A 21,774-nucleotide genomic window follows, 5' to 3' on the forward strand; every position below is an offset into this window, starting at 1 on the left:
AGCTAATTAAATAACAGTCAACTCATTGGGCCTACCTGTACACAAGAGGTTACCCTCAAATGGTCTGCTTATGTTGAATGCCAGTTGGTCAAAGTGGAAATATTCTTAAATTTCTCACATTTTAGCTGTGTCGTCTATACTTAATGTAGACGTACATTGCTCAAGAATCATTCCTGGAGTCAGCAGTGGATGGCCTACATAATCCCAGGGCCATACCAGCAGAGTCCTGAACCTGTGAATTCTGAGCTGTGTTTGGCCCCAGTCTGACTATCTTTTCTTTACCAACTTAAACAGTATGATTCTAAAACTACCCTCTTCTATAGAGTCAGTTACAGAGTACGGTTGATCAAATGCCACATACCAGGCACATCACTTATTTTGGTTTTCCTAAAGAAATCTTTTCAAGGGCAACTAGTATACATATATTGGCTACTGAATCTTGTTAGCTGATGTTTACGCACACAATAGATTCTCAGTGGCAGCATGTTTTCCCTTTGGGGGTTTCTTTTATACACAGCCCCTGACGCTAAATCGTGTCTTTCTCATGCCCTTGTAGTATTCATTAAGTGTTATCAACAAGTTGCTAACTGGAATATCTCTCATATGCACATTTATACTCTAAACTAATCCACTATGACTGAGTATGGAGAATATGTATGATGGTGTCCTGTGATTGACTGGCATCCTGTCCAGAGTTAGTTTTTACCTTTTGCCTGGAATTGATAGGACGGGCAGAGGTTGCCTGAGACCTCTGAGGTGAATGGTGTCAGCACTTGAATGAAATAGGTTATTTGTTCATTTATTTCTTAGCTTTTTACTGTTATGTTCTCTTGTGTTACTAGAGGAATGACTATGTGTATAGGTGGCCATGACTATGTGCATGTGGCATATGGGTGGCCATCATCATAAGGCTGAGTCACAAACACTTCAGATACTGCACTTTGTTGTTTAAGAAAAACTGGAGGTTTTGCATTTCTTTTCATGTTTTGAGCGCTTTGAGTAGTGAGAAAAGAATTATTATTGTTATTATTTACAAACTTCCTTTAAGAATGGGCCCCTCTTCTCCTGACTTTTTACTTTCTTTGCCTTTGAGTTATCTCTTTAATACTCAAATACATTATCCTTTCATCAGGTTCTTCCATTTTATAGAAAGATGGTTTCAAGCATTGCACAGCGATTGATAGCTATCTGTTGTTTTCACTATTGGGTTTCAGAGTGATAGTCTGCAAAAAGGGGTCCATGGCACAATGGCATTTTTAAATAAATGATCAAGTCCCAAGAGCATACAGGCTCATAATCGGGTGTAAGTGTACATGTTACAGCACTGCTCAGCGATTGATTGGGTTGTTTGCCTGACTGCATACTAATGTACAAATGCAAGTGGATGGGTCAGGAGCCACATTCGTGCCTCAGAGTGGGCGGAGGGTCACGTCTGCACTCACTTCAGCAGATAAACAAAAAGGACCCTGCACGGCAGAAGGGGAACAGCAATATAATAGCAAAAGAAGGGAGAGAGAGAAAGAAAGGAGAGGCAAAGGAGAGAACAGAGGTTAAATAAAGTAAAGAAGGAGTGAAAGACAGTAGATGGAGAACTCGTTTTAAAGTAGGATGGAGGCAGTTGGTTGGTGTTGAGCCTCTGGCAGAGGAGCCTAGGGCTGAAGAAGGGGAGCTCCTACTGAACTAGGAGTGGCCCATTATGTAATGCCTCACATGGACGCTGAGGAGCTGGTGGCAGGAGACGGGTGTGCAGTTCAGTGTAGCACCCTGTGGTTGTTTTCAGACCTGGCTACGGGGACCCTGAAAGGTAGACTGCACCTGTCGAAAGGACCTCTCCTCATCATGCAGGATCTATAGAGAGTAAGCCGAGAAGATGTAGGTTTTTAGAAGGAAGCACTGGGGATCATGTTTTAAAGGAAGAGAAGAACTGTCTCTGGAATTTTAACTTCATTTTATGGATTATTTATATGGACTGTTTTAACCTCTGCACAGATTTCACTGATTTTAGTGGATTGTTTATTTATTCAAAGAAGAAGGAGAACTGCACTGCATTTTTGATTGTTTTTAATAAGAGGGCATGTCACTTTTTTGCACTTACGCTTTGCTGCATGCGTGTGTGTCCTCATTTGCCCGGCTCATCTTGGTCTATGACTATCAATGGTTGTGAGTTCAAGAGGCTCCTGGATGCCACAGACCAATACATGGGCATTGCAAGAAAAGTCAGCTTTATAAGATTATCAAACTGTTCTATTACAATCACCACTGAAGTAGAGTGACAGTGCCCTGTGCTTTAATCTTTTGATGTCACTGCTGATGACTCAGTCATTGTCTTTTGCTTGTACTTAGTTTGCATGTCTAAGGAGAAGGTAACCAAGACAACCTTTTAAATAAATATTTCATCCTCACTGCCTTTTTAATTTTTTGTTCTCCAAATACTGATTTTTTGTTTTTTAATGATTATACTATGTGAAGAAAAATGTGTTTGCTTTGAATAATAGGCTGTTGCATTCATATTTTATACAGCACCTTAATTGTGGATATCACTGTAAAGTATTTCCAATTTATACCTGCATTGGGATGTGCAAGTGAAGTATATAACTTGCCAATGCTTTCAACTACATGCTGAATTTGTATTTTCTCCTCGTGTTCATGCTGATTTTTCCACCTCTGTGTTGCTCAGTTTTCTTTCTTCTTTCAAAGACGTTCATTTGTTGTTAAAAGTAAATCATTATCTTACAAATATTTTGTTATTGTTCCTTTATATTCTTCTTAAAGGCACAGTCATTGGAGTTGAGAAGAAACCTTTTGGCATCATATTGTACCGTATATGTAATTTGTATGTGACAAATAAAATGTGATTTGAATCCATTTAAATTTCAAATACAAAATTAGGCCAAACAATAAAATAAGTTTTAAGAAGAATTAAATCAAGCAAAAACATGAACACTCCACCCATTGGTGCCATTACTCTCTACCCATAAATTAACCCAGCCCAGTAAGGAAATGTATCAAGCAGAATGAGTTTGAATGAGCTACCCAAGAGAGTGACCTCATCTGTGAGCAGGCTAAATGGGGAAGAAAGCGAAGTAATAATTTTAAAAAAATGAAAAAAATCAGACACCAAGAGTAGGGTCAGTGTACTGGGTTCCAGCCATCTTCTTCTGAACTGAATTCATCACTTATTTCCACTCTTCAGTATTGGGGCCAGATGACCAATTGATCTGTGCTGCAGAATGTTTAATCAAAAGTAAAATATAGGAGGAAGATTTACATATAGTAAAGCAGAATAAGAGCCAAAATACTGTTTTTGTAGCAAATTGTACCTTATGAGAATCACCTCTGCTTGATAAATGTAAGAGCGTGAGAAATAAGATCCAACAGAACGAATATTTGATGCACTCCAAATACAATCATCCTTTTTGTTCTCTGCATGGAATTAAAACAAAGTGCAAGGTATTCAAAAGCAAAAATTAAAAATAAAGACAGAAACTGGAGCATAAATCAATATGTAACTTTAGAAAAACATCAGAAGGCTAAAATAAAATATCTTGCTTTTCCATTTGTAAATAAAGTATTATTGTGACATAGAATTTGTATCACTTTCAGATTAGTAACTGTGTTGTACTTTGTCAGATGAGGGTCTTATTGTTGCTGAGGAGGCTGGGAAACTGGTCTCATAGGAGGCTACCACTGTAATGCATTTGCATCGAGGGACATGTGAACCTGCTAGGGGAAAGCCGTTGGGGTTTTTATAAATGTTGCATTATTTTGGTGCAGTGCAGAGCTTTTGATACTTTTATTATATTTTCCAGTACCTTGACTAACTTTATTTTTCACATGTTAAAAGAATTGAAAGCAGATATATTTAGGTGAAGTGGCTTCAAGGATAAACCAAAATATAGCATCAAACTTTGTTAAGAGACTTTGCAGTGTGTGATTACTCTAAATAATGTACAAAATAAATATGCATAAAACTAACAAATTATTCAGCTATTTGTATAAGGTACTCAAATATATGTGCTACAGATTGTGAGAAAAAGTAAGCCATTGAATAAGTCAAGAACATACTTAAGCTTAGTAGCATTGTGTCTCTGATAATAACATTTCCAAAAAGAAAACTACCAGTTACTGGGGTAGAAGTGGAGTGATGTTTAACTTGGAAGGATAATGAAATCAGAATACTATTATAGAGTAAAGAAATGAGATAAATGAGGAACAGAGATTTTGAAGACAAGACAGCCTTTACCATAATGATTGCACATTACTTTGTAGTTGTGTTTGCACTATTTGTTTTATTACATAAACATTATTGGACATGCTATACGAGAATGGAGACTTTTGCAAAAGAGTTTCCCATTCTGTTAGCACCTACAGCCTCTGCTAAGAGCTTATTGATTACCACCATCTTATACTCTCTGATAAAGCTGAACTCAATCATGACCTATTGTATTGTTGAACTCTGCACTCTCCACTCAAAACTGGACCAGTTAGCACATCGGTTAAATTTTTGTTGCTTGCTTGTTTGTGGCAGTGACTTATATATCAAAAGTTGAAACTGCAATTGTCGCAACGTGCGTGCTCAACTCTTACCAATAAATCAGTGACCAAACATTGGCCAATCACGCATTAATTAGACTGAAACAACACACCATGAAGCTGAATAATGTTTATTTTGGTGCAAATACTTGAAAAATACCAAATATATACATCTGTATGATAACATCTACAATATGTAATACCTTATATACTGTAGGACCTATCATCAGCCATAGTTCTTCATTATTATAAACGCCTACCACTGGTTTTGACTGACTGGAGGATAACAATAATAATAATAATAATTCTTTGCATTTATATAGCGCTTTTCTCATTACTCAAAGCGCTCAGCAATTGTAGGTTAAGGGCCTTGCTCAAGGGCCCAACAGAGCAGAGTCCCTTTTGGCATTTACGGGATTCGAACCGGCAACCTTCCGATTGACGGTGCAGATCCCTAGCCTCAGAGCCACCACTCCATCCGAAATTTATCAGTATAAAATTAACTAACAGCTGTAACAGTGTGCCCTCCATGGTATATGTGTAAGGCTGAGTGTATTTATATAATCTTAATAAGTTCGATGATGATATGCTGACATGTTTGCTAGAAGTTTCTCACAGAAAAATGTTAAATAGTACTTTTAATTATTTTTAAACTACCATCTTTTTTATTCATGGCTAAACATCATGCCATATCCAGGATTGTTTCCTGCATTTAGTCAAACTATAACCCCTCTATAACTCTAAATTGAATGAAACAGGTTTGGGTGTATTATGAATCCTATCATTAATTCAGATAGACTCTGAATCAGACTTCTTCTGTAAAGGGGAAACATGTTAGCTTATATTTAAATGTACACTAGTGGGCATTGTCCATAGAGTCTCTTCTTTGAACATGCTTTGTATTCACATTGCAGTTAATTTCACGTTTCTAGTCTCTGCCCTGTTTGTACTGGTGAAGGCATCCCATTGCAGTATCAGCTTTATTTACTCCGGACTCAGATCAATGTTCTTCTCCCATTGCACAGCTGAAAGTTTTGCATTACCTTTGTCTTTAATTAGCCTAAATTACTTGTGTGTGTTTCCTTTTTCCTGCTTTCATTTTTAGACATATATTCAAAATAATACATTTAACAGAAAATAGTATTTGAATTAAAAGATTACAAGAAAGATCTTCTTTTCAGCCCAACCATTTTTTGGATCAATTTATACAACAGTTTTTTTCTGTTACTTGTTTAATTGCAGAAAAAGAGGCATTAATTAAATTAATACTATCAGTTCTGTTACTTGTGTAATTGCAGAGAAAGAGACATTCAATAAATTCATACTATCAGTTATAATGTACAGTACTAACTCCGCCAATGTGATTTCTGTGGTAACTTGTTTTGTTGAAAGGCTGTGCTTATTTTTTATGCTTAGAAATGGCCCTTTTTCAGTACTGTGCCAATTTTTACATTTAGATCCTCATAAATTAGTGCTTGATACGTTGTATTTTTTGGACTCTTTTCTATTCTGTATTTTCCTCAATGATGCCAAGTTAAAAGAAAATGTTACCCTACCCAGAAATAATCCCATTTTGTATATCCTCAGTTGTTTGCCATTCCATCAACATCTTTATTAAGTCTGTGTCCGGGGCTACAAAAACTACTGTAGTGATTTCTGTGTAGCAGGCTTCTCCTTTGTGGCATTTACAGGGTTAATGCAAGCAGCTAAGGCTGTGTTGAGATGCTGCATCAGAGCTGCTGTCTGTCTCTGTCATTTGTGGTTTAGGAGGAGGGGGTGGTGGTTGCCGTTTGAAAGGGCTTAATGAATGCTGTCAGTGTATCTGAACGCTGATGGTCAAAGGATGAAGAGCAAGGCAACAGAAAGTGCTCTTTATACCAGAGCGCAGCGTGGATAAGGTCCTGATCTTGATCGAGGACAGCAGCACGCCCAGGACTCTGCATTAGAGTATCTGAATGATTGTATTTTCTCCTTCGTTTACTTTAAAGCTTGATGCCACTGGATTAAAAAAAAACACCCTTTTTCATTTCATGTAAAAGCAATTTGTGGTTTGCTTTTCTTTTTTTCCTATCATCCTCCAAGAGGTAGGCAGGCAGGGATGCAGTGAACGTGTGAGTGAGGGAGAGAGAGAGAGAGAGAGTGAGTGTGTGTGTGTGTGTGTGTGTGTGTGTGTGCGTGCGTGTGTTTCTGTGTGTGTGTGAGGGAGGGAGAGAGAGAGAGAGCGAGAGAGAGAATTGTAGTGTGAACATTTGCTTATGTGCAGAACAAGTCTTTTCCAGTACAGTTAGTACTCTTGTCTACACTACTGTTGGTCTTAGTGGAGCCATGTCAGGCTCCAGAAAGGACTTTGATGTGAAGCAGATCCTGCGAATTAGATGGAGGTGGTTCAGCCATCCCACGTCCCCCCCTCCAGCCAGTGCAGGAGAAAGCCAACAGTTAGGGGAATTTTGCAATACTGGGGCAGTGGGGAGTCCCTCTGACAACAGTAACAACAGCAGTGGAAGCAGCAACAGCAGCAGAAAGTTTTTGGACCAGGGGAATCTACCTGTCCCCTTGGCATCAATTGGCTGGCCTCGCTTATCCCGACCTGATGACTGCTTGAGCTCACCCTTTTGGCCGACCTCTTATCCCCCTGACCCCTCTACATTTAAAGTAACGGAGGCCTGTGAGGGAGCACGTGCACTGGATGTGAACGAAGCCGATGAAGCAGGAGGGAGTGAGGAAGAGAACGAATCGGACACCAGTTCTTGCAGGTTAGTTTTTTTAGTCTCTTGAATTGGCAAAAGAAAAGGATTTTTTTTTTGTTAATACTGTCTTGGAACTTAAATTACTGGTGTTAAAACTGCAAAGGGAAACTTTCATGTTAATTACACTTCTAAACCATGTGTGCACCTGCACCCTTCAATTTCTGTATATATATATATATATATATATATATATATGTATATATATATGTATATATATATATATATATATATATATATATATATAGTATATATACACATTTAAATTTAATACATTTAAATGAGTGCTGTTTTAAACTAACTACCCAGACTATACAGTATTTAAATTACACCTACCTTTAAAGAATTCAACACAAAACATATTAGGCATATTTTTGTGAAATTAATACATTTGTTTCATTGAGTGCACTTTACATGAGAATGCAGCAAACAAATATTTGGACAATGAACAAACTTAAGAATGATAGCCTGGAATCGTTACTGCTCTCAACCGTAAGGGGCGACTTAAACATTAAAGCATGCTACTGATCATAATGTACTGTAGAATGAAAACATAAGTGAATTTGGTGTAAAGGCAATCCACTAGAGAACTTATTGGGCATTATGTATACCCTTGAATTACACGTCTGTGATCATCTTGTGTAAGTGGCAATTATAGAAAATATCATGGTTATGCAGTTGCACATAATGAATAACTGCATACCTAAACAGAAAAAAAATGAGGATAAAAGCACTAGGCTTTTCATTGAGTCTGGATATGAAACCATTTTGTTTTCAGACCAAACATTTTGACAATTACAGATAAAAAGTGAGAAGATAGTAATGTAAGAAAAAGGTTAATATGGCTAAATCATCAATACTACGACTATCTGAAAGTGGAGTTGTGAGTGGCTTTCTACTTCTTTCTTGCATTTTGTCTTTTCATTGGCATGATATGACTCTTGTTCCCAATTTTTGCAAATGGTTTCTGAGGCTGTACAAATAATCTATCCATCATTTTAAGTAGTTTGTTTTGGACTCCAGTTTCCACATTCTTTATGCCATCCAGCTTCAACTTCTTGTATTTTTATAAGCACCGCCATTATTAGGCGTTCTTGTTGATAGTTACTAAGCCATGGTCAAGTAAGCTCAACAGAAAGTGTGCAGCCTGTGACATCACCAGGTGAAAGGTGTAAAGGTCAACGTCAAATATTTTCTGATTGTGTGAGTTTGAATTAAAATAAAAAGACTCAACATTCTGTTTGTTTTTTTCATTGAAAGGCTCCTTGATTTCAAAATCTTTTCTCTCTCATTTTGGCCCAATTGCATGTAGTATTCTTGCTTTCAATCTTTTTACTCTAGTATTTCAACACAATGTTTTGTCTTATGTCCTAATGCTTAGTTTATTTGATTCCTGCTCTCCTGGTTATGATTTAGCTTGCTATATTTCCTGATTCATTTCTTAAAAACAACTGCTGCTGCCCTATGCAGTCAATACATTTACACATTTTTAATTTTGTCTTTCATTTGTTATTATTGTCCTCTCTAAACTTATTGATTAGTTTAATCAATTTTATAGTAACAGACGTATTGTGCTTAAAGTTTAAATAAATGTAAAAATGTTTTTCGAGAACTTTTGTAACTTTTTTTAAATGTAGTCAATAGTTTATCATCTAGCATCCTTCTATACTAATACTATTCGACTCATTTTTTGACAACTTTGAATCTGAAAGCTGTTCTAATCTGTAATTTGTAACACTGCCTACAGATTTGATTTAGTATTCTAATTTATTCTGTTTTATTCAAAAATGTTGTTGTAATAGTTGCAGTACCCTAGTATTTTTAAAGTGGTATCAAATCATTCTCCTTTCAGTTGAAAAGTCTCATTAGATTATTTTTATAACTCCTTCCTTGAACATCATTTTTTCCATTTTTTCAATTTAAGTGCCAGTGCAAAATTCTGTTGAATTTTATAAAGTAAAATTTATTGAACTGTGGGACTATATTTGAAACCAGAAATGTTATACCAATAATTCCTGCAGCTGTCTCCTCCTATGGGCAGTGTGGTTGTACAGTGGTTAGCACCACTGCCTTATAGATCCATCATCACAGACCTGGTCTTTGCCTGTGTGGAGTGTGCACATTCTCTCCATGTCAATGCGGGCTATCCTCTATGTAGTTCAGTTTTCCTCCCACAGCCCCAAAGATGTGTTTTTTACATTAATTGGCCCCAGTGTGAGTGAGTATGTGTATTACACTTTATTGAATTAGGCCAATATAGCACTGACAAGAGGATAGCGGAAGGCCTGGTGACCTGCCTGGGAAAGGTCCTACTGATAACTCTAGCCCTTGGTCCCCATAACACTCAAATGAGTTAAGTGGATTTGAAAATGTTATGTATTTTCTCACTTGGCATTGTTCCATATCCATATATAAAGGTGCTTCACTGTCATGGCTTACTCTACTGCCAAAACATTCATTAAAATCAAATGTGACATTCTTATGTGAAAATAAAAATTAAATATCAGTAAAATCATATAACAAAAGCATAAAGCTGCCAAGAAAGATTCTGGCATCCAGGAGCATATACTGGGCACTGGATGAATCAATGGATTTACTAAAATATAAAATGTTAAAATGTATAATTGACGTGAAATAAATTGCTCTCTACAAAATTCTCAAATTGTCATTCATGTCATTTTTCATCCTTTATGTTCAATCTAACTGGATAGACGCCAGCTTCCCACAGAGACCTTGAATTGGGCTGGACAGATGGATAAATTGATGGATGTTTATTCTGCCTGCTCCACTCATTTTATAGCAAGCTTGTGCTTAATGGGTACCTGATTAACTGCTCAAATTTTAGTTATTCCATGTCATCATTTGCTGTGCAGTAGGAGTAAGTACCAAATCTGACATTTCACATCAAATTGTAGACAAATACTGTACATGAGGGGTATAGTATTAAAGATGAGTGATAGAGACTGAGTGTTGTATTTGCATACTTTTGAATTAGTTACCTTGACGAATTTTCTTAGCAGTGACCCCCTGAATTGGGGCACATGATCAAGACTGCTGTGTCTGATGAAGACCTACTGTGATACAAACATGTATGAGTGGAGCATAATTTGTGTAAAGAATGAAAATGCAGATTGTATCTGTCTTTAATGTTCATCCATCCATCCATTATCCAACCTGCTATATCCTATCTACAGGGTCACGGGGGTCTGCTGGAGCCAATCCCAGCCAACACAGGGTGCAAGGCAGGAAACAAACCCCGGGCAGGGCGCCAGCCCACCGTAGTGTCTTTAATGTGATATTTAGAAATTGAAATAAATAATCTCTGTGCTCTTTATCTATTAGAATTTGACGTTAATACACAATAATTTTAGATATTTGTTATGTTTCAATAAATGAAGACATACATTCGGTGAAAAATTATTTTTAATTATTCAATTCAGTGAGCCTACTTTAGGATATAAAAACAACTGCTCTTGTTATTTGTGTAATTTGTATCAAGATCACTTACACTGAGAAGCGTTTACCACGGCACTACTTACTGTAGATATACCGTTATTCATCTAATTGGTCAAATCTCTGTGTAATGTCACTCTTAAAAAAAAATCGACATTGGATGAATGTGCTCATTTTGCCCATTGCTGCAGGGATAAATTATGGTCCTGTGAAGCCCTGAGCTGGATTAAGACAACTCAGAAAATTGATGGAAGAATGAAAGGCATGGAATGGCCGGTTGATGATGTTTCAGGCGTTTGTGAGCTTCTGAATTTCAATAAGATGCTCATGAGTCCACATTTTGGTTGAATTTTTTGTTTTATTGATGCAATTTTTAATGCTATTTTGCTTTAAAGTGAATCTTTTTTTTTTTACTTAGATGTTTTGGTCATAAGATCATATTAAAAGTGATAAAGGCACAAGATTTATCTTGACTTCAGTTCTTACATCAACAAAAGGTGAAATTTCAGTAAAAGTATCAACTAAAGTATAGGCCAACAAATAAAAATATGAACCCTGTAATCCTCTAATATGGCAAAACTCTTAGAAATGCAAAACATTAAATAATTGAAAGGTTAGCTGTACTAAGTTGCAAAGAATCTAAAATGGTATCAGTGATACTGCTGCCTGCAAATTGCTTCAGTCAGTGAGAGTTGGTGCTAAATGGTATATTAGCATACATTTGTGAAAATGAGGTGATACTCATACGATTACTATTCATAGGTTGGGCCTTTGAGGCATGTTTATTTTGTTTATTTCTCCACTGGGGCTAGATACATCCCATCATCGGTGTCATTTAAAAATACAAAGGTAGGTGCAGCTGAACTGGCAATGTCATTCAATGCTTAACACATTGTGTGTTTTGACCTTGACCAGCTCTTTTTTTCCCAGACATGAAAGTGTTTTCTTTCTTTTGTTTTGTTTCAAGCACTGTTGTCAGATTTGACCACTTTGATTTTGGTCAGTAGAATTGCTCGAGGAGGCATTACATGAGACACTTATTTGCATTTATAGAGTGAAAACAGTGAACATTCTACAGCACAGGCATCTGAAAGAAGGCACAGTAACAAGGCCTTTTAAAACTGTAATTACATTTTTAAGGAGCTGAGGATTGACTACTGGGTCCTAAAAAAACTGTCCGTAATTTCTGATAGTTGTGATTCCTCAATCAATTTACATCTCCTTGTTTCATTAATATTGCCTATAATTTAAAATTTTCCCAAAAGTACACTGGCCTTTAAAAATCATTTGAGTTTAGTTTTCAGAGTTTCCTTTTTCTTCCTTGTGTTGTTAACATGGTTAAAAACAATAAACATTCACCAGCAGCTTGGACTCTTTTGCCATATTGACCTAATTATTCAAGACTCTGTTTAATGAAAGAAAAAAATGATGTATCATTTTATATTGTTAGTTTTTCAATTTGTTGATTATGACATTTTTTTTGCCTCTCTGTTTTATCTTGGTAATATATATATATATTTCTCTACTTTCCCCTATTGTATTATTAATATGTAGCCTTAGAATGCCTACAAACTTACCACTGTATATAACTTATTCCCACCTTCCCTTCTATATCTATAACCTCAGGCAATTAGATGTAGTAAAAAGACAAGCAGGAGTTAAGTTACACATAAAATAATGTATTACTGATAATATTCATAAATAATAGCAAATAACAAAATGCAAAGTGCATTTGAATATTGGCAACCATACAACCTGATAAAATGGTGATGTGTAATTCAGGTGGCACACAGACTTGTAGTTACTTAATGTCTCTAGTTAAGGCATCGTTGGTGCTCAGCTTTCAGCCACATGTCTGTTCAATATGGCTGTTGAGCTGTGCTCTTCATTGTGTTGTCTTCATCATCACAGGTTAGCAAGAGAGATGCTTCTTCATCATATGTTGGTTAGAGAGAGAGAATGTGGTTGAGCAAGCAAATTTATAGGTTTTCTGTCCAACCCCTCCAGCCAATCCAGACAGCCATATCTCAGACCAATGGGTGAAAAAGAACATCTTCCTTGCAGGGGGGTTGAAAGACTTTAGCAGAGAAATACTCATCAAACTGGTTTAAGACACATCCCCCCAAATCCTGTCATAAAATTACAAAGAGACAGTCGTAAAGGGGGGGGGGCAAACACGAATACCTCTCACCAAAGTAACACTAAATTACATTGATTTGCCTAAATTATAAATAAAGACATACAAAACATTTATCAAGTTATATGCAAAATCTCACATCACAACACTCTCTGATTACGATTTATATCTCATGTACTCTTTTTTGGCTTATGACTTACTGCTTCATTCTCTGAACACAATTCTGGCTACATGTCCTGAGATTTGTTATTAAATTACTGTCTTCCCAGTTATAACCCGTGCATGAAATCTGATTTCTCTGCACCCTATTCTGTTTTCCATCAAAAGTGCTGTTGCCTTGTGCAAGAACTACACTTGTCTCATTAACGACACCAGTAAATGTTCCAAAACAAGGAGTTATTTAGCATTTGAAGTGTAATCTTACGATCCCTTCTATCTTGTTTTGTGACAATCACAGTGTAGTTTGCCAATCACAATTTCTTTCAGGATGGATAGATGATTGCTGTCTCACTGTTTTACCAGAAAAATGCAATTCCACATCGATATTACGCCTCAAACTTGAACCCTTTAGGTAGATACTGCTAATAGTTTGCCTAAGAAAAGATTTTAGTAGCCATGATTGTCTCTTCACATTGTGTCCTGCTATGAAGCTTCCTGTTCCAGCTTGCATCCTTGCAGAGTTGGGCTCTTTAGCACTGTTTCACTAACAAAGGGAGTTTTATTTCCAACACAGTCTCTTTTAGCTAACATGTGGGTCTTCTCTTGTTCTTTTGCCATATGCACAACTAGTTCAAACAGTTTCAAAAACCATCCAAGGATGCAGGGAGAATAATTTTTCTAGCACATTTTTTTTAATAATGGTTGGTGGGCTCACCATTTTAGTATTAACTCTTCTTAGCATATCTCCACTCAACTTGACCCAGAGCTTTTGGAGGAAAAAAAGTTTTCTTTGGTCCAGATTTTTGTTAATGTGACTTCTCTCTTGAGTGTATATTGATATTTCTGTAGTACCTGCTTTGGAACCCTGGTTGAAGAAGGAAGAGGCATTGAGGTGCTTTCAAAAATTAAACAATGTTTCAAAGTATTCATTTGTCCATTTCAATCATTATTTTTAGTTTTCTAGACTGTTATTTTCCTTTCCCCCCCTCAACCCATTTGCATCCTGTTTAACTGTCCCTGCATCACACACAAACACACATACAACACACAAACGCACTAGGAAGAACAAAAGATTTTTGTACAAATGCAAATTCAACTTTGGATTAAATGTGTGACTCCCTTTCCTAATAAAACCCAAAAGACTGTTATTTTAAATTAAATATAAATTAAACACTTAGGAACCATCCTAGTGCATTAATAAGTAGAACAGGATGTAGTACACTGTCCACATCAAAGAATACAATATTGGCATGTGAGTCACTAGACACGTACAACTTAGTAGTTAAAGACACAAGTTTGGTCTTGCCAAAGACGGCTGTCCAAGCAACCTGCCTTGTTAATTGTGAATATTTCATGCTTACTCCTGGGACATGTTTTTTTTTTTAACATTTACTTTCCCATTTGGTTATACAAGTGTTTTCCTGGTCTAGTATATCCACCTCATTTTCAGGCTTTACAGAACTGATACTGAACAGGAATCCATCTCTGAAAATGTACCTCTGACAGTTCATCCTGAGAAAATGCTCCTGTGAGACTCACCATGCCACAGGAATATTTCAAAGTAAATGATCCTACAATTTTCTTGAAATAAAACTGGGACAAGAGGGGAAAAAATGCTGCAAATAAAGCTTTTATTCATTTTAGTTTTTTTAATTTACTTCCATGTTCGATATTTGGTTCAAGGTTATGTATGTTCAAATATAAAGTTAAAAGGTCACTGAATGAGCAGACTGCTTTAGTTATAGTGCAAAGAAATTGGCACAAAAGTTACAGCTGTGTAAAAAAACTATATATTATTTTCTTGGTTCAAAGAGTTTGGCAAACCATATAAGTTTTTTTTTTATCCTAAAGGTGGTGATAGCTCTACGGAGCCTCTTAGGTGTCAGGCAAAAAAAAAAAAAATCTGTTTGTGATCTGTTTAAACAAATTTGTAACTCGTTTGAATAAATTATTTAACTCATTCAAAGAATTTACGTAATATGTTCAAACTGATTTTTTTTTTCTTATTTCAATAACTATTTTTTATGGTATGCAGTTTTGTGAACTGGAACAGTATAGCCAGCCAATAGTATCAATCTGTTCTATGCTGTTCAGTGCCTAGATTTTAGACTTACCTATTCTTTTATTAATATTTCACCACTGACTCTGGGATATCACATTCTCAGAGAAAATTCCATAAATCCATTCTCGTAACTGCTTTTGAAACTTGTTTCCAGACTACTCAAAAGAACCGTTTCAACCGCAATGGTCTTCCAACTAGTTCCTCTTCCGGTTCACTGATGTTAACACACACTTTACAGTTCACTTATGGTTCACTGAACTGTATGCCTGGAAAATTGTACGGGGATCTATAATAAGAACTGGAGTGCAAGATGGAAAAATCATAATTTGTTTGAATGAATTAATACAGAACAGGGCTCCGTACTACTGAAATAAGAGTCAAGGTAAGTTACATAATTTGTTCAAATGAGTTATTTAATCGAGTTACATAATTCGTTCAACTGAGTTATGTAATTCATTCAAAAGAGTTAGTAATTTGTTTGGAAAGTTACGTAATTCATTTGAATGAGCTAATAATTTGTTCAAACTTTTTCTTTTTTTTCCATTTTTGCTTGATGCCTAGGGGGTTCCATAAATTTCAGAGGTCATTAACACCATATACTATGGAGTATCCAGATTTTATTTATTTGTTTCAGCCATGATTTTGGCCAAATGCAGACACAGTATTAACAAATCGCACATCAGCTATGACAGGATTTAGAGAACCTCGGTTTTGAAAATGCCCTGGGTTTATGGATTGCAATATCATAGATACTCTAATGTATTATAAAGTTCCTGGAGTTAAGCCCATGGAAAAAGGCAACTTTTAGTTATGAATGAGCTATGAAATTATCTGCATTTTTTGATTACATTTGTAACAGGGCACAAAAGAAAATTTTTTGAGAAATAAGTGTTTAATATTTCAGTTTACACTTAGTCTGTTCCTTCTTTAGCACCAAACAATGAAGCCGGTCAAGTTTTACTTACAGTGGGTAAGGAAGTTGGCCATTCAAAAGAAGCAGTGAAAGAATATGAATCATCAACAATTTACTTCAGCACAAGTGTTCGAACTTTCTATATACTTCAAAACGTAAACAAATATGTGACTGTTTTAAAATCATCTTACCTAAATTGAAGTATCTGTGTGGCATTTAGTGTGGAATGTTACAGGCCATTCCACTTGACAGGCGTTTACAGAAATACATTTATTAAAGTATGACCCAAGAAAGATCAGCATCAATACGTTTTTTGTTAAGAAATATCTTCCGATCTTATCTTGATTTCATTTTAACCTAATTGGTAGCTTTATAACTGTGTCCAATTTTGGTCTGTTATAAAAAAAACGTAAAAGACCTAGAGTAAGTCAAGAGAAATGCAGCTAGGCTGATTCCAGGACTAAGAAGTATGACCTATTAAGAAAGTTTGAAATAGTGGAACCTTTCAATTTTAAGCAATTGGAGATTAAGAAGTGACATGATTGAAGTGCTGGGAATCAGTGGATTCCAGCTATTACTTTAAAATGAACTCTAACAAGAACATGGGGATAAAGATGGAGATTTGCAAAGGCAAATTTCGCACAAATTTTAGAAAGCTGTTCTGCATACAGAGAGGTACAGACACTTGCAATAAATTACCAAGTAGTGTGGTGGAGAGTAGTACTTTAGTGACCTCCCAAACTCAACTGCTTATATATTTGTTTTGAGAAATTAGGTAAATTGGATTGGCAAGCTTCTTGAACTGAATGGCCTATTCTAATCAAAAATGTTTTAATGTTCTAATATACTGTAAGTCAAGAGACTTAGTCTACTAACAGTATGGCAGATTGTCAAAATAAATGGTGCAGTGAGTCAACATAATAGCCACAACATTTGGCCTGTGACCATGATGTAAATGTAAGACTGCTGAACAAAATCTAGCAATATACAATTTGATTAATTTGATATACAGTAATAGAAAGAATATGAAAAACAGAGAGAGTGTACTATTCAATAGACTTTTTAAAATTGAATTAAAGATGAAAACAAAGACAGAGAGACACTTTTCACTCCCAGAGTAGCAGTTTTATAATAACTGTAAATTATTCACTTGAAGAGGCTTGTCTGTTTTTGTGAAGTTGCACTGAAGAACTGGCATCAACACCTTTATGTCATGTTGTCGAACAACATCAAGCTATTAGCAATATTTTGCATTGTAAGCCTAAGAACATTTGGCTTGGTTGATATCTATTTGCTTCATTTTTCAAGCAGTAGTTCAAAATGTGAAGTACTTTAAATTGCATTTAGTGGTGTATGTAATTTACTATATTTAATCATGAACAACATAAGAAGATTTTAGTGGCCATTTGCTTTAAAGTGTGAGAGCAGAAATCTCTCAGATAGATTTATTTATCATTTACCATTTTATTGGAGCACAAGCTAAGTAAAGGTTGTCCAGTTCAAGTTGTCGCTAACCACTTTCATGAGAGGAAATAAATTATTTGGTAAGTTTTTGACTTAATTATTTAGCTGGGTATTTCTTTACTAATACCTGGTTGTCTGTTGTGCCATTTATTGCAGTTTACTTTGAGTTTGTTTAGGGAAGATCCTTGAGGATAAGCTCATATATATATATATATATAATTTTTTTTTTCTGCGGTGGGCTGGCACCCTTCCAGGGGTTTGTTTACTGCCTTGTGCCTTGTGTTGGCTGAGATTGGCTCCAGCAGACCCCCGTGACCCTGTAGTTCGGATATAGCGGGTTGGATAATGGATGGATGGATTTTTAAATTTTTTGTAATGTTTTGTGAGTGGTGGACCTTATAGACTGCTGCTAGATTTTCGATGGGCTGGGTTGGCAAAGTAAGTCTCACCAGAGAAAGCAATATCAAGAGTAAAGGCTGATTTATACCCCTGCATTGAGCACACACCATGATCTGTGTTGTCTATGGGGTATGTATGCCATAGCCTGACTTACACATCCTCAACAATGTCACTATGTGTTACATCAACCCTACACAGATTCCTATCTGATTGGCCAGTTTGGGAACTACATAATTCCTGAAATGTGTTTCCATTCATGTTCCAGTTTGGAAGTAGGCAAATGTATGAAAAAATGTGAGGGACAAATACATTCACCTATTGAAAAAAACATGTACCAAAAGGAATGGTGATCCTGGAGGGCCACAACTGCCTGCATTTCAGTGGTTCATTAGCTTTTCTTGGTGAGCTACAAGCACTGCCAACTAACATGTACCTGCAGCGCAGCACAATTCGGAGGTATAAACTGCTTTCTGCATATGGTTATAGTATAAGCTGAACTCGGAAGTACTGTATAAATTAGCTTTAAATGAATGAATGAATGAATTAATTTCTGTGTTTTGTGACTTTGTATTATTTCTGGAACCTGAGCAGAGGTATGGAAGCAGTAAATGTAGTGCTCTTAGATGCTCATAAAAAACTTCTTCCATCATTATATTTGATTTTCATACATTATTTGTTCATGAGTTTGCTCTGCATTACATTACATAAAACAAAGCGAAAGGCTGTGGAACTTACAAACTTGAACTGGATTAACTGCACCGATGGATAGATAGATAGATTTATAGAGGAATCTGAAACATAACCAATCAAAAGTAGGATCTGCCTCCAAACATAATGATTTTTTTTTCATGTTGTTAAAGACTACCTGCGTCCAGAGCTATGCTGTAGTAAAAGAAAGCCTGATTTATTACCATTGAACACTGTAGCTCTTTAAACCTGACAATAATTAGGTCACAGTCAGAACAAATTATGCCATCATAAAACACCTCAGGGCACAAGCTTGACTAATACAGCGTTTTACTGTTGTTCAGTCTACATTTCAGACCAATCCATTTAAAACTAGCTTCAAAAGCAGAGCCATCTATCATTGTATATACTCGCATTTTGTTATTCATCACTCTCATCCTTTTAGTAGCCTTACCTGAAGCCATTGTGCAGAGTGTCATCATAGAAACAATATGACATGTAACACTAGCTGTAGGTTCACTGGACTTTGCTGAAGGCTTCATTATAATCTAGTTGAAGCTGACATTTCTTGATTTGGTGTAATATCCTGGTTTGTTTGAAGAGTACTGCTGATTTTCAAATATTTGTGAAGCTGATTGGTCTATAATGAATGCAGGCAGACATGGTGGCACAGTGGGTAGCACTGTCTCCTCATAGATCCTGTTGTTGTAATTTGAGTTTATAGGAACCTGTAGAACTTATTTGTATAACTTTTATATACATGCAGTTTCTTTTTACACTTTTTAAATTATTATATTGCCATTCTGGCAACCTCATTTGTGTTCTTTTTTTTTTTTAAAAATGGTCACTGTAATCTTCGGATAATTTTAGCATGGCTGTGGCCATATCATTTAGGGTTGCTCTGCCATTTTCTAAACATTTGAGACAGAGGTCACATAACATTTTGCATTGCCATGTCCTTTCCGACTTAAAATGGCATCGCACAGCTTCTGGCATCTGAGTATTTGGTCTCTTTACTAAAACACTGACCTCTTTCCATCATTGATGTTAGTGGGAGCAAAAAGGAACTACCAAGAAGATTTAGTGTTTAGCTTGTTAGGCTATGACTCATGTTTAATATTTCTGCTTTTGGTTTGATTTAACTCTTTTTTTTATTTGTTTGGGTTTCTGTGCCCCTCAAACCTTTTAACTACATCCCTGTCATATCCTTGCACTCATTTTTTCTGGTTGCAGTCCTCTGTATTGCCCTCCAACTATATTATCAATGCATTGGGATGGGTCCTTCTCTCGGACATTAACTGGAATGGAGTGTGCATGTTCTCCCTATGTGTGTCTGGGTTTTCTTCCATCTGCAACAGTGAAAAAGAAAGGTTAAAATGGGCCAAAGAACACAACAATTGGACGGTAGATTTCGGAGTCGTTCCCAACCTTTGGCCATTTTAACATCTAATTGTTAGTTGCCAGTTTCAGTTTTGGCTTTGTTTATACTCTTGCCTCTAAGGCCAATATTCCAAAGTTTGGCTTTTCTCTGTAACAGATAACATTGATCTTTGGCATGTATTTAAAGAAGCAGCCAACTAAGGACCTGTAAGGTGTTTGTTTGTCAAACCCCAGACTCTGTTGTACTTACCATCTTTTGCAGTTGTGCATCTAGTCTTTTCAGTTCTTTTTCTATCCTAGCTATATCCATTTAGTCTTTTTCCCTCAAGACTGTATTTGGATACCTTTGTATGAAATCTTCAGTTTTTTTATATTTTTCTCATTGTATATAACCTTAATTTCACAAAATAATAAAATGACATGTTTCTTGAAAAAGCTGTTTAATTTTGGCCATTTTTAAACCCAGAATTGTGCTTTAGAAATACCAGTACCTTGTTGTCCAAGGAAAGACAAATTAGTAGCTTTACTGAACAGAATTACAGGTTTCAACTGTGCTATGACAATTGCTAAGGTTTCTCTAATAACCAATTATCATTTAAACATAATTAATTAAGGTTGACTTAGGATGGTTTACAATTAGGACACCAAAGTAGTAGCTGTTGAAAAGAGGTCTTTGTAGTCATAATGTAAATAATAAATTATAAAATATTTCTAACAGTGATATTGTTAACATTAGTAATAGCATGGCTATGTTTTTAAATAAATCAAAAACATAAACATTCTGGGAGTTTTCAACATTTTGAATGTTTGTGTACACATAGCTGAAGTCTTCACTGTGGGTCTGGTGGAGACCAAACTGTGAATGTTGTGGTTCCAAGTTCAGTGTTCTAATCACTAAGCCCCCCTTACCTTTCTGCTGTTCTCCTAATATCTTACAAGGTGTATACACTAGGTAAAGGTGTCATAATGATGAAGTACTTAATCCCACTTCCTCGCTGTTCCTAGGGGCTTGGGTCACATTACCATTCATACTATGTCCATATAGGTTTTCGGTGTGTATTCTTGTTTTCACAAAAATGCCAAATATAAGGAGGTTATTTCATTGCCCCTAGTGTCCCAGCTGCAGCGAGTCTTAAAAAAATGGATGGCTCAAACAAGATTAGCATTTCTTTATCTTTCTTTTTTGGTAGACATCTATTACTGGAAGACTATAGATATTATAAATGTGTTTATCCAGGATTTCCAAAATTCTGTCGCTTTATAGATTGTTTTGAGGTATTCACTGTGACACGTACCACAAAAAAAGATCCCACAGTCCAAGTGTGTTAGTTTTAAAAGCTTTTAGTGTAATTTTAGTTCATGTGAAAATAAAGAGAACATTTGATAATACACGAAAAAAGGAAAAGTTCTTGTATATGGTATTTCTGTTCAAGGCCTACATATCATAGTTACTTAGTATCATTTGTACATTGGTGCGTTTTTACATTCACAAAACAGTATACCACCATAACAATCATTATCAGGCATTAACCTGTCGAAAAGCTCATCATTCTAGCAGGGAGACTATATTCCTAACTGACTACCATTCTGTTATTAACAAATATAGCTGAAAAAGTTATATTTCATTTCAGCTTACAGGGCTATATCATTATCTAAAAAAACTACATGAAATTAACATTTTATTCTACTTAAGGAAATACTTAAGTTGATTTTACAATTTTAGGGTTGGATTTTACATATATGTTATAGAACAGATTAAAATGAAAAATAAAATAGGATTAATATTTAATCAATCAATAAACACAATACAGTATTTGAGATTTATATAAAGATATTTCCAACT

General features: G+C 35.8%; 1 protein-coding gene across 3 annotated transcripts in view; it reads left to right on the forward strand.

Annotated features, from left to right (window-relative positions):
- Nucleotides 1–21,774, forward strand: part of klhl5 (kelch-like family member 5) — a 256,324-nt gene that overhangs the window by 133,926 nt on the left and 100,624 nt on the right. Inside the window, exon 1 of one of the 3 annotated variants that reach the window (XM_039751302.1) lies at nucleotides 6,763–7,286. The exons of the other annotated variants lie outside the window; for them this stretch is intronic. Coding sequence (XP_039607236.1) covers nucleotides 6,859–7,286 — 428 coding nt within the window. The 5' untranslated portion in view covers nucleotides 6,763–6,858. Of the gene's footprint in view, nucleotides 1–6,762; nucleotides 7,287–21,774 lie in introns of those variants that run through there. 3 annotated transcript variants of the gene reach the window in all.

The sequence above is a fragment of the Polypterus senegalus genome, chromosome 4, assembly GCF_016835505.1.
Source record: "Polypterus senegalus isolate Bchr_013 chromosome 4, ASM1683550v1, whole genome shotgun sequence".
In the NCBI taxonomy this organism is placed as follows: Eukaryota; Metazoa; Chordata; class Cladistia; order Polypteriformes; family Polypteridae; genus Polypterus; species Polypterus senegalus.